The sequence below is a fragment of the Mustela putorius genome, unplaced genomic scaffold (genome assembly GCF_011764305.1).
Source record: "Mustela putorius furo isolate JIRA1106 unplaced genomic scaffold, ASM1176430v1.1 tig00000145_pilon_pilon_pilon, whole genome shotgun sequence".
In the NCBI taxonomy this organism is placed as follows: domain Eukaryota; kingdom Metazoa; phylum Chordata; class Mammalia; order Carnivora; family Mustelidae; genus Mustela; species Mustela putorius.
Window position 1 is genome coordinate 37,516,671 of NW_025421294.1, and position 13,257 is coordinate 37,529,927.

A 13,257-nucleotide genomic window follows, 5' to 3' on the forward strand; every position below is an offset into this window, starting at 1 on the left:
TAACTAAGTGGGTTGTAGGGGACTTGCACTTACAGGTACACCTCTTCCACCAGGGGTTTTGCCTTCCAAAATCTGCAAAGGTTGGAGTAAAGTCTGGTCCTCCAGGCAAAATCCAAGGATCCAGAGTTCACACTGGCAATTTGGGTTGGTTGATTTTGTTAAGAACCACATCACTGGTGGGAGGTTTCTGTACACAGGCGGGCTTGAACTTCTGGAAGTCCAGCAAAAATTCCTGGTCATACTGCTTCTTGCGGGCAGTATCAACAAACTTCTAGGAATCTGTTTTGAGTGAAAATGTCACCCCTTCACCAGAACTAGAAATCTGGTGTATCTATTTTTTTCTTTTTTGATTTGTGCTTTTGGCCTTATACTTAAATCATTGTCTCACCCTGGATCATAAGGATTCACACTTATATTTTCTTCTGAGAGTTTTGTGGTTTTAGCTCTTGCATTTAGGTCTGGTTCATTTTTAGTTTAATTTTTATATATGATGTGAGGCAGAAGTCTAACGTCATTCTTTTGCATGTGGATATCCATTTGTCCTAGAACCATCCTTGAGAAGACTATTCTTTCCCCATCAAATTATTTTGGCACCTTTGTGAAAAATCAATTAACCACAAAAAAATGGTTTATTTCTTAACACACAATTCTAAAGTTCATTTTATTTCTTTTATTATGATTGTTAAATATATTTTCACATTTTTAAAAAGATTTTATTTATTTATTTATTTGATAGAGATTACAAGTAGGCAGAGAGGCAGGCAGAGAGAGGGGAAAGCAGGCTCCCCGCTGAGTGGAGAGCCCCATGCGGGGCTTGATCCCAGGACCCTGAGACCATGACCTGAGCTGAAGGCAGAGGCTTAACCCACTAAGCCACCCAGGTGCCTCATATTTTTACATGTTTAATGGTCATTTTGGTATCTTGTGTGTGGATAAGTTGTGTGGTCATGTCTTTTGCTAAATTTTCCATAGGATGTCTTTCTGTCTTCTTTCCTCAGATTCTTAGAAGTTCTTTATATATTAGAGATATTCCTCCTTTATCTGTGATGTAAATTACAAATATTTTCTGCTTGTTGGTCATTTATCTTTTAACTTTGCTTGTGGTAGTTTTGGTCAAGTAAATGTTTTTATTTTTATGTAGTCAAATGAATCAGTTTTCAAATATTACATCTTGATTTTAAGACACAGTTGTAAAGCCTTTCCCTATATCCAGATTATAGAAAAATTCACCCATGTTTTCATTAGTTCTTGTCTGGTCATCTGGTTCCATCTTTTATGTTTCAAACTCTGTTTTATCTTCATTGTTGCTATTGTAAATAGTTCTTTTTACTACAGTGATATCCACTAGTTGATTATCGTGTGTATGGTAACTATTAAGGGGCACTTGGGTGGCTCAGTCAGTTAAGTGTCTGGCTCTTGGTTACGGCTCAGGTCATGGTCTCAGGGTCATGAAATGCAGTCCCATGTCAGGACTCCATGTTCAGTGTGGAGTCTGTTTGAGATTTTCTCTCCATCCCCTTCTGCTCCTCTCCCCAATCATGGACATGTGTTCTCTCTCTAAAATAAATAAATAATAATAAATACAGAAGTAAAATCTTTTTTAAAAAGAAAACTATTAATTTTTAATGTTGATTTTATATACTATACCTTGCAGAATTCTTGTACTGCTTGAGATAGTGTTACTGATTCTCTAGCTTTATCTTATCTACTGTTTTCTAGTTATTATTTCCTGTTTTCTTCTTTATTATGTTCTTCCTTGTGGTTTCTTTCTCTTTTTTATAGTATTTAATTGAGAGAGAGTGCATGGGGGGTAAGCAGAAGTGGGAGAGCAAGAGAGAAACTCAAGCAGACTCTGGCTGAGTGTGGAGCCTTACACATGGCTTGATTTCACAACTCTGAGACCATGACATGAGCTGAAAACCAAGTCAGATGTTCAATCAAATGCACCACCCAGGCACCCTTTCCTTGTGGTTTCTTTTGTTGTTTCTCTAACTTAAACTGGAAATTTAATTAATTTTAATTTAATTCAACTCATTTAATTTTATCAATGTAGGCTTTAGGAATATGAGTTTTTCTTGGATATATGAATTTTCCTTGGAATATATGTCTTACATATATCCTATAGATTCTGATATGCAGCAATTCTGTAATTTCAGTAATTCCCTTATATTCGATCATTGTTAAATATAAGGTTTTTAAATTTTCAGGTAGAAAATTATGCCAGTTATTAAACTATTGCGTCTCAGGTCCAAATTCACTCTTCATTGCCTGCTCTGTGAAAATGGATATGGGCCCATTAAATACTGTGCCTTTGTCAGTTGGCACATGTTTGGCTTTGACAGTAGAGGGCACTGGAGAGACACTGCAGGAAGAATTCCCATCTGCTCACTCAGTAGGCTTCCTCAGTTTGGGTGGCTTCTCCAGGGCCCAGCCTCTGAGATACGTGAGCCTGTCCCTTGTCTAGTTCCTGCAGTGCAGAGAGCTTCTCTAATGCAACTCCTTCAGGATACATGGTCCCATATGGGACATAGTGCTTTCCTATAAACAAACAAACAAACAGTCCCGACCTTAGGGAAAAAAAAAGACTAATGGGATAGAATTGAGTATAGAAATAAACTGATACATTTATGGTTAATTGGTTTTCAACAGGAATACCAAGACAATTCAACGGGGAATACAATGGTCTTTTCAACAAATGGCGGAATACTGGAAATCCACATGCAAAAAGAATAAAATTGGACCCCTACCTCACACCATACTAAAAAATTAACTCAAAGTGGGTTAAGGACCTAAATGTCAGAGCTAAAACTATCAAACTCTTAGAGGAAAAGAGGTGTAGATCTTCATGCCTTTATGTTAGACAGTGGTTTCTTAGACATGAGCCCCAAAGCATAAGTAACCAAAGAAAAAATTGGGAAAATGAACTTTATTAAAATTAAAAACTGTCATGCTTCAAAGGACACTATCAGGAGAAAATATTTGCAAATCATGTATCTGCTAAAGGATTTGTAGTCAGAATATAGAAAGAACATTTACAACTCAATATAAAGAGATAATACTATTTTAAAATGTGCAAAGTGAGTAAACATTTTTCCAAAAACTGGTATACAAATGGTCAATAAGTACATAAAAATGCATTCAACATTATTAGTCATTAGAAAGTACAAGTCAAAACTATAATAAGGGACACCTGGGTGGCTCAGTTGGTTGGATGACTGCCTTCCGCTCAAGTCATGATCCTGGAATCCTGGGATCGAGTTCCGCATCAGGCTCCCAGCTCCATGGGGAGTCTGCTTCTCCCTCTGACCTTCTCCTCACTCATGCTCTCTCTCACTGTCTCTCTCTCAAATAAAATCTTAAAAAAAAAAAACTATAATAAGATACCCTGCATATCAAAAACAGCTGGATCATTTCACATTTCCTTATAAATTGCTGGTGGGAATGTAAAATGGTACAAACATTTTGTAAAATACTTTGTCAATTCCTCAGAAAGTTAAACATAGAATTACCATAGGCCCCCAAAATTCCACTCATAGGTATATACCCAGAACAATTGAAAACATATGTCCAGGGCGCCTGGGTGGCTCAGTAGGTTAAGCCGCTGCCTTCGGCTCAGGTCATGATCTCAGGGTCCTGGGATCGAGTCCCGCATTGGGCTCTCTGCTCAGCAGGGAGCCTGCTTCCTTCTCTCTCTCTCTGCCTGCCTCTCAGTGTACTTGTAATTTCTCTCTGTCAAATAAATAAATAAAATCTTAAAAAAAAAAAAAGAAAACATATGTCCAGACAAAAACTTGTATGGGAATATTCACAACAGCTTTATTCATATTACCCCCAAAACAGAAACAACCTAAATTCTCATCAACTGATAAACGCAATATGCTATATCCACACAATAGAAAATTAATCAGCCAGAAATAAGAATGAAGTACCGATACATTAAACAATATGGATGAACCTTGAAAACATTATGCCACGCAAATAAAATCAGCCACTAGAGACCTAATATGATTCCATTTATACGTAATGTCCAGAATAGACAAAATACAGAGACAATAAGTTGATTAGTGTTGGCTGGGCTAGGGCTTTTAGTTGGGAGCAAATGGGGAGTGACTGCTAATAGGTATGGGGTTTCTTTTTGAGGTGATGAAAATATTCTAAATTGATTGTAAATATACTAAAAGCCATTGAACTGTATGCTTTATTTTTATTTTAATAATTAATTTAATAATTAATATTTAATAATTATCATATAACAATCTGTTAGTTTCAGGTGTACAACATAGTTATTCAATATTTGTATATATTGCAAAATGATCACAATAAATCTAATTGACATCCATCACTATACATAGTTATAAAATTTTTTTCCTGTAATGAAAAGTTTCAAGATTTTGGGATGCCTGGGTGGCTCAGTCATTGGGCATCTGCCTTCTTCTCAGGTCATTATCCCAGAGTCCTGGGATCAAGCCCTGTGTCAGGCTCCCTGCTTGGCAGGAGGCCTGCCTCTCCTTCTCCAACTACCCCCCGCCACCCCGCTTATGTTTCCTCTCTCGCTGTCTCTCTCTTTCTCTGTCAAATAGATAAATAAAATCTTAAAAAAAAAAACTTTCAAGATTTATTTCCTCAGCAAATTTCAAATATGCAATATAGTATTCACTATAGTCATTGTGATGTACATTACAATCCCATGACTTATTTCATAACTGGAAGTTTGTACATTTTGACCCCTTCACCTATTCTGCCATCCCCCTCCCCCCCACACCTCTGACAGCCACTAATCATTCTCTGTATCTATGGGCTTGGAGTGGTTTTGTCTTTATTGTTGTTTTAAGTCCTGCTTAAAAGTGAGATCATAAGGTATTTCTCTTTCTCTGTTTGACTTATTTCACTTAGGATAATGTCCTCAGGGTCCATCCATGTTGTCACAAATGGCAAGAGTTCATTCTTTTTCATGGCTAAATAATACTCCACTGTGTGAATCAATCTCTCTCTCACATTTTCTTTATCCATTCAACTACTAATGGGCACTTGTTTCCATGTCTTGGCTCTTGTAAATAATGCTGCATACATTTTTTAAGTTAATGTTTTCATTTCTTTTCTTTTTTAAAGATTTATTTGTTTGAAAGAGAGAGCAAACACAGAGGGAGAGGGAGAAGAAGATTCCCCACTGAGCAAGGAGCCCAACACAGGGCCCAATCCCAGGATCCCGGGATCATAACCCGAGCTGAAGGCAGATGCTTAACCGACTGAGCCATCCAGGTGTTCCAAATGTTTTCATTTACTTTGGATAAATACCCAGAATTGGAATTGTTAACTTTTTGAGGAACCTCCATACTGTTGTCCATAGTGGCTATACCAATTTAAATTATGCACTTTAAATTGGTGAGATATACAGTATATGAATTCTATCTCAATAAAGACATTATAAAAAATAGAGAAACAGATACATACACACATACATGGGTGCACAAAGAAGGCACTGTTATCTATAGAAGGTCTTAAGTGGATTGAACCATGCATTAAGTTTAAATAGGTGATGTTAGACATGAAGTAGAGGAGAGTTAATAAAGAGCCCCCACAGAGTTTAGAGCATTGTCACTGGCCCAGTTTTACAGGTGAGGAAATTGAGCTGTATAGAAATTCAAGGTCATGTAGCTAGTATAGAATGGAAGCCAGATTCCAACCCAGGAAGTTGATAGCAGAGTTGGGGCCCTTAATTGCCACATGACTCTCTCTCCTGGGGACTTGTGATTCTGTTCTAAGATAGAAGCAAGGTGGAGAATACTCATAACTGAAAATCTCCCCAGTGACATGGCTCTCTCTTCCTAGGGCAACTCCTTAGTGCTCATCAGAAACACTCATCACTTGGGTGCCTATCATCTGTTTAATAGGCATTGTGAAAGTCTTGGTTTCTGCAGTTTCTAGAGCAAAATTCAGGACAAAGCAATTCCTTTGAAGATACTCAACATGCAGCTTCTCTCCTTCAGGGAAGTGATGAAGTGATGTCTGTCTGCCAATGTGAATACTCAGCTGAGAATGATCAGATAGAAGAGGGCTTTGTGACACAGTACCTGAATGTCAGAGCAACCTCTGAAAACTCATAAAAACATGATTGTATAGAAGCTTTTTTGAATTTTCATGACTAGCCAGGACAACACGAATTTGTCAGTATAAATTTCATATAGCAGATTTCTATTTCTCACCAGACATTTCTGTGTTTTTATGTAAGCATAAGATTTGGTTTGTCAAACCCTCATTTGTATGATTATCAAATAAATACAAGGACAGAAATCTTTCTCTGCCTTTTGAACTATTTATGTGAACGAGATACCTATGTGTGAGATAATGCCAAGTCAAAGGGTATGAACATTTTTAAGGTTCTTGATCCTTGTTTCCAAATTACTTTGCAAAAAGATTGAACCAATTTACACTCCCACCAGCAGTGTATGAAAATACATTTAAATGCAAATTCCAAGCTGCAGAGTCTCTTTCTTAGGTATTTCACTTAAAATTTTTTTAATGCTAAGCAAAAGCCGACCCAGGATGTTAAAAAAAGAAAGTCTGATATAAAAATGGAGCGGATAGTTAAAACAGTTTGGGCAGAAATAAGCTTTATAAAGGCCCAAGCTGGCTGATAAAAATTTTAAGGCATCATAGCAGAACACAATTCTGAAGGGACCATTAACAATTTGGCTTAGATTAGGATAGCGACCGCCAAGAATGTCGGGCGTGGTCCTTGTACCAAATTCCAGTTTAGAAAAAGCAGAGGATTTGATTTTTTTTTTAATACTTCATTTTGTTCTAAAGACGATTTAAGATACCTAAAGGGAAGATCTTGAGAAGTAGCATTGTATTTGAATAATCAATCCCGTGAAGATGAAATGAACCCACGCCCTCCGAACTACTCCGCGCTTATCTCTCCATGGAATGCCTCGCCTCTGTAATCCGAGTCCAGCCTGCAACCACAATGACCGCCTGCCTCTACGTCTAATAATGGGGCACAGTGATTTGGGAGGGGGACTTGGGAGCGGGGCAGGCAAGGGGAAGCGCGTACCCAACCACTGAATTCTACACAAACCTCAAAGGTTCTGGCATCTCAGCCTTCAGGCAGGACCTCCTACCCACCTCCGCCAGTTATTTGGGAACCAGCCCCGTCCCCGCCTGCAAGGCTTCTTTGACTACTTCTCAGTGCCCCCTCCGACCCGCTTCCCCGAGAAAGAGAAAGGGCTGACGCCCGAGGAGGAGCCACAAACTCGATTTCACCCCTCTCCGTTTCTCCTTCCTCACTTTGTTCCTCCTTTCCTGCTGGCTCTCCCTTCTTCCCTTTCTTTTCTTCTTTGCCTATCCCTCCTCGCCTCCTCTCCCTGCCTCTTCCCCCGGACGGATCCCCGCTTCGCCTCCGCTTCTCGGGCTCAGAGCTCCCCTCCCCTCTCCTCCCCACCGCCCAAGCTCTCCGCTCGCGGCCCCATCCCGCAGCCAATCAGCGCACGGCCTCCCGCGGCCCCGCCCCCGCAGGCCGTTCCGGGCGGGCCCGGCGGAGCCCAGGCCGCGGGTGCGGAGGGCGGCGCCGCGGGGCGGGGGCCGATGGGGTCTGGAGGACGGGCGGCGCCGGTGCGGGGCTCGCCTGGACGCGGGTGTGCGGAGGTGTGAGGGGGCGAGGCGGGCGCTGTGGCCCGCCCGGGATGGGCCAGCCCTGGCCTGGCGGGGCCGAGCCGGAGGCGAGGGCGGCGCGCGGGCCAGGCCTGCCGGGCGGGCGGCCGGGGGGCTGAGGTAGAAGTGGGCGCGGAGGAAGGGGCCGAGCCTAGGCGGTGGGTGGAGCGGCGAGGGGGGCGGAGGCTGGGCCGCGGCGGGCGAGAGAAGCGCCGCGCCTGTCCGGGGCTCGGTGGCGGCGGCGGCGCCTGAGGAGGCAGAGGCGGCGGCGGGCCGGACGAGCGCCCGGAGGTGGCGGACGAGGCGCCGGGGGCCCCCATGGGCGGGTGTGTGGGCGCCCAGCACGACTCCTCGGGCAGCCTCAACGAGAACTCGGAGGGCACCGGAGGTAGGTGAGCGCCAGGGGGCAGCCTCGGCCCCCCATTGTTCCCGGCCAGGCCCGGCCACCTGTCCCGGCCCCTGCGGGCCCGCGGGCCGCGCGGCCGGGGCCCCCGCGCCCCTTTGTCATCCCCTCCTCCACGTCACTCCCCGCGCTCCGCTTCCGGCCGCCCCGCCGGCCGCGGGGTCGCCCCCTGCCCTCCCGGCCCCTGAGGAAAGTCCTTCGCACGCCGGGGATGTAGCCCTCGGCCTCTAGACCCCACCGCCTCGGCTCGGGAAACTCGGACCAGAAACTGCCTTTCTTGGCCACCTCACTCCCTCCCCAGCCCGTTTAATTATTCAGGAACAGGATGGCGGCGCTGGGGTTGCAGAAAAGCGAATTGATGGGGGGGGGGGGTTGGGGAGGGGAGCCTAATGCATTCCCTCAGACGGGCCCCGCCACATCTCTCCGCACCCTTCCTCGTTCAGCAGAGTTGGCTGGTCTCAGCTTTCCTGAGTTTCAGATGACAGCTGCCCTGGTTGGTTCCAGTTTGGCCATTTAAACCTGCAAGTTTCTGGAGCTTGGCCGGGGAAGTCTCAAGTGGCCACACGCATTATTTTAAGGAGGGGTTGGGAAACAGTCCGCCCGAGGAAAACGTGGCTTCTTGCTACAGCGTGCGGGTGCTGGGCCAGTTTGCAGTCGGGGTGGGCTAGTCAAATTCCTATCCGCCTTACGTAAAGGAAAATGTGTAGGATAAAAGCACAAATACAAGAGTCCGACTTAGCTTCGTAGGATCAGTACTTTAATAAAAAGTTTTCTAACACGGAACGCACTTCTGATTTATCGTAAATGGTTTGCTGAGGCGAGCTTTCTTATTCAGTCGGCATTGTAGTATAGCGGTGTAATAAGAAAATTAATTCTACCTTGGCTTAAATGATCGTTGCCTGAGTCCACTCTGTAGCTTGTGTAGAGGGCAGAATGTTTTAGTGAAAGAAGAAACAGCTAGGAATAGCAAAGATGACTGTGTTGGTTTTGTTCCAACCTTCTGTTAGATGTCTTAGAATGTGGGGCGTATTTATAAGTTCCTCAACTAAGTCGTTTGGAGATGAGAGGGTCTACAACTTTTTCTTATACTAGCTTTAGACCAGTTGCTTGCCCTCTCACTTGAGCTCCACTTATAAACTATACCTAACATTTGGCTGATGAATTTCCTGAATTACATGATATTTTGCCATGCCACCTCATTAAAATCTGTGGGTTTCCTGTATGATTAAATCCTGGGCAGATAGTTTAAGAGTTCAGTGAAGTGTGTCTTGAAAAAAACTTGTATGTGCAAATGGTATTTAATAGTGCATTTCATGTCATAGCATTATTTGGTGGCGCATTAACAGTGAGATCCTCAGTGATAACAAAGCAGGAGATAAAAAGGGTATGATTTTAAAACAGCTCTGGGGTGAGGTCAGATTGGGGGGGGTCACAGTGATTCTGCCTGCAATTGAGGTGATCACTAATGGTACCAAAATATATTAGTACGTGCTATAGGTAGTGTTTAGTTTCAATTAAATTTGATTTTTTTGCACTCAAAATTTGTAATAAACATCTTTCCCTTCTTGGTAATGAACTTGAGCCAATTTCGTTAAGCCTTTTGGTAACCTGACTTATGACCAGCCAGGCATTATTAGTATGGGTCTTTAAAAGCATGAAGTCTTAGCTTCTGATAATTTACTGCCAGTGGTGTCTAGTGAGATAGCCCTAGTATCAGTTTCCTTGAGAACTGAGTTCTCTGGACTTTAAGCTGTGCTGTACCTTTCCAAAGTAAAGTTTAGAAAAAAGAAACACCAACTATCAAACCTCCTTATTTTCTCCTGAAGAGGAAGTATGGGCCTCGTGTAACTGGGATGGAGGAAGGAGCTGTGTGGGATAAAAGGATTGTTTCTGGAATTTAATTGTGGAAGCCTTTATTTGTCATTATTGTCATGATAGTTAAGAGCTAATTGTGGCTTAAAGGAATTAGCTCAGATGAGTGTTTCAGGTTAACACATTAAATAGTTTTTGCTTTTATTTTAGGTTTTTGTTGAGAAAAGAAAAAACTATTTTTCCTAAGCGTGTTGGCACAGATCATTCGCTTTTCAAACATAATAGTTCATAGTTTTACTCAGGATATTTGGGTTATGAAAAATTCTTTTATCAACATGAAGTAAAAATAAAGTCTTCTGATGCTTTTCATGACCTTTCTAATTACATTCACAGTGTTATTGAATGTAATGTGGAATCTCACCATTTTAGATTGATTTGACTCTTGAGGATTAGCTAGTCTTAGTAAAAAAAAAAAATGACTTTTTTAAAAACCTTTTTGGTTGAGATACTGTACTTTCCCTTTCCCTCTGGATCTAAGTCTCTTATGTATGCAAGTTAGTTGTGGTACATGAGAAAAACTTCCTTACTTGGTGATTTACTTCTTTGAAGGAATTTGGGAAATTTTTGCAAAAGACCTTAGGATACGGAAATTGCTTAATTTACATTTTAAGATTTGTGTTACATGTTATTTTGGAATCATTTGTAGTATTTTCCTCTGGTATACTTTGCCTAGAATTGTTTGTAAGTTTGAGTTTTTTAAATGCCTAATTTTCATCAAGACAACTATATTATATACATTATATGCAATTATTTAGCAGTTCACTCCCAGCTTCCATGCTCCTAGAACATTTTTTAACAGCATATTCTATGTGGTTCTCTGCCTTATTATAGTGATACTGTGATGCTGGGGTTGGAACTGAGGGCCTTTAGACAAGGCTTTATGTTAGTCCATGGCATTGGCTAATGAATTAAATCTCATGATTTAAAAAAAAAAAATACATGACAGGGCATCTGAGTGGCTCAGTCGTTAAGCTTCTGCCTTCAGCTCAGGTCATGATTCCAGGGTGCTGGGATTGGGCTCTCTGCTCAGTGGGAAGCCTGCTTCTTCCTCTCCCACTCCTTCTGCTTCTGTTCCCTGTCTTGCTGTGTCTCTGTCAAATAAATAAATAAAATCTTAAATAAATAAAAAAATTATATATATGTGTGTGTGTGAGATTAGTTGAGAGAGCTAACTAGCTTTTTTTTTTTTTTTTAATTCACCTCTTTAATGAACACAATAATGTACAAAATAGGTTCTTACTTTCTGGGTTTGTCATTTATTCTTAGGTTCAGTAATATCCCAAGAGGACTAACCCTTGGTGGTCATATAAGTTTCCAGGTTTACAGCAGGATAACTGACTTTATTTCAGAATGTCATGAGAATATCGTGGAATTTTTTTGGGTATTCATTTATAGCAACCTTATAGTCTACCTACTTGATTAACGGTAGTTTTTGAGTAATATTAACTACCATTTACCCAGTATTTGTTATGTAAGAAGTGTTGTGCTAAGTGATTATTTTCTCATTTAGTCTTCAACAACTCTGGGAGTTGGATAATATCTCTATTTTATGGATGGATTGAAGCTGGGAGAAATTAAATAACTTGCTTAACATCACATAGCTTGCAAATAGTCAGAAACTTGAACTCAGAGCTGTACTAAAAAATTTCTCTTTTTTTCCGGTTTCATTTTTTAGCTTGTGATACAGTACATATAAAATTTGCCGTTTTAACCATTTTTAAGTGTATAATTCAGTGGCATTAAGTGTATAATTCAGTGTGCAACCATCACCATTATGGATTTTCAAAATTTTTCATCTCTCCCATTAGAAACTCTGGATCCATTAAGCAATACTGCTGCTCCTCTCTCCCAACCCCTGTTAACTTCTAAATCTAGGTTTTGTCTCTATGAATTTATCAAGTCTAGATATTTCATATAAGTGGAATAATACAATATTTATTCTTTTGTTTGTGGTATATTTCACTTAGCATAATATCTGGGTTCATCCAGTGGTAGTAAATATCAGTACCTCATTGTTTTTATGGCTGAATAATATTCCATTGTATGTATATACCACATTTTGTTTATCCATTCTACTATTGATGAACATTTGGGCTGTTCCTACTTTTTGTTTATTATAAGTGGCTATGAACTTCAGTGTACAAAGAGCTGTTTGAGTCCCTGTTTTTGAGTCTTTTGGTTACAATATACCTAAGAGTGGAATTGCTAGGTTATATGGTAATTCTTGCTAGGTTAAATGGTTTACCTTTTGGAGGAACTGCCAGACTTTACCACAGTAGCTGCATTGTTTTACATTCTAGCAGCAATATTACATGTGTTTCAGTTTCTCCATATGTTCACCCACACTAATCTCCCATTTTTAAAATTATAGCCATTGTAATCGGTATGAAGTGCTATCTCACTGTGGTTTTGGTTTGCATTTCCCTAATGACTAGTAATGTTGAGCATCTTTTAACATTCTTCTTGGACATTTGTTTATCTTCTTTGGAGAAACTTCTGTTTAAGCCCTTTGGCTATTTTTTAATTGGGTTATTTTGGGTTTTTGTTGTTGTTGTTGGTTGTGGGAGATCTTTATATATTCTGTACATTAAATCCATGTCACAGGGATGATTTGCAAATATTTTCTCCCATTTTTAGGTTGTCTTTTTACTTTTTTCCCCCCAGGGGGCATCTGGGTGGCTCACTCAGTTAAGCATCTGACTCTCATGATTTCAGGGTCATAAGATCGAGTCCTGCATCTGGCTCTGCCCTTGGCAGAGTCTGCTTGTCCCTCAGTCTCTGCCACTCCTGCTGCTCCCCTTCTCCCCTGTCTTTACACTCTCTTGATGATGTCCTTTGATACATAAAAGTTTTTAATTTTAATGGAGTCCAATTTATTTTTTCTTTTGCTGCCTGGGTTTCTAGTTTTTGTTTTAAATGTATTTAATTCTTCACTGATGGAGAAAGAATAAATCTATAACCAATAATTCACAGTCTAACTTAACTAACAATTTGCTTTCTTAACTATGAATAGAAAGCTGTTTTAAGTTTCTTTTCTGTATATGGGGATAAGGTTGATTAGCAATGAAATGCTTTTTAAAAAGTTGATGAAAGTAATCCATAAATCTACTTCAACTTCTTAATCAAGAGGTAATTGTTATATTTTCTGCACAAGTATTTTACAATCAACAGGCATTGAATACCCACAATATGTTGCTCTTGTTCCAAAAAAAGGAATCATGATCTTATTTCTTGAGTATGCCAAAATCCTTTTTTAGGAAAGCATAATAAAATATGCATACATGAAATAACTATAAAACACTATGTAAACAGATAAATATACCATAGGATAA

General features: G+C 40.7%; 1 protein-coding gene across 2 annotated transcripts in view; it reads left to right on the forward strand.

Moving 5' to 3' along the window:
• Positions 1-7,552: 7,552 nt before the first annotated feature.
• UBTD2 (ubiquitin domain containing 2) overlaps positions 7,553-13,257 on the forward strand; it is a 63,738-nt gene continuing 58,033 nt past the window's right edge. The window contains exon 1 of one of the 2 annotated variants that reach the window (XM_045075603.1): positions 7,553-8,038. In XM_045075603.1, the coding sequence (XP_044931538.1) occupies positions 7,969-8,038 (70 nt within the window). In that variant the 5' untranslated portion in view covers positions 7,553-7,968. Of the gene's footprint in view, positions 8,043-13,257 lie in introns of both variants that reach the window. The other variant, XM_045075605.1, reaches the window with a different exon arrangement.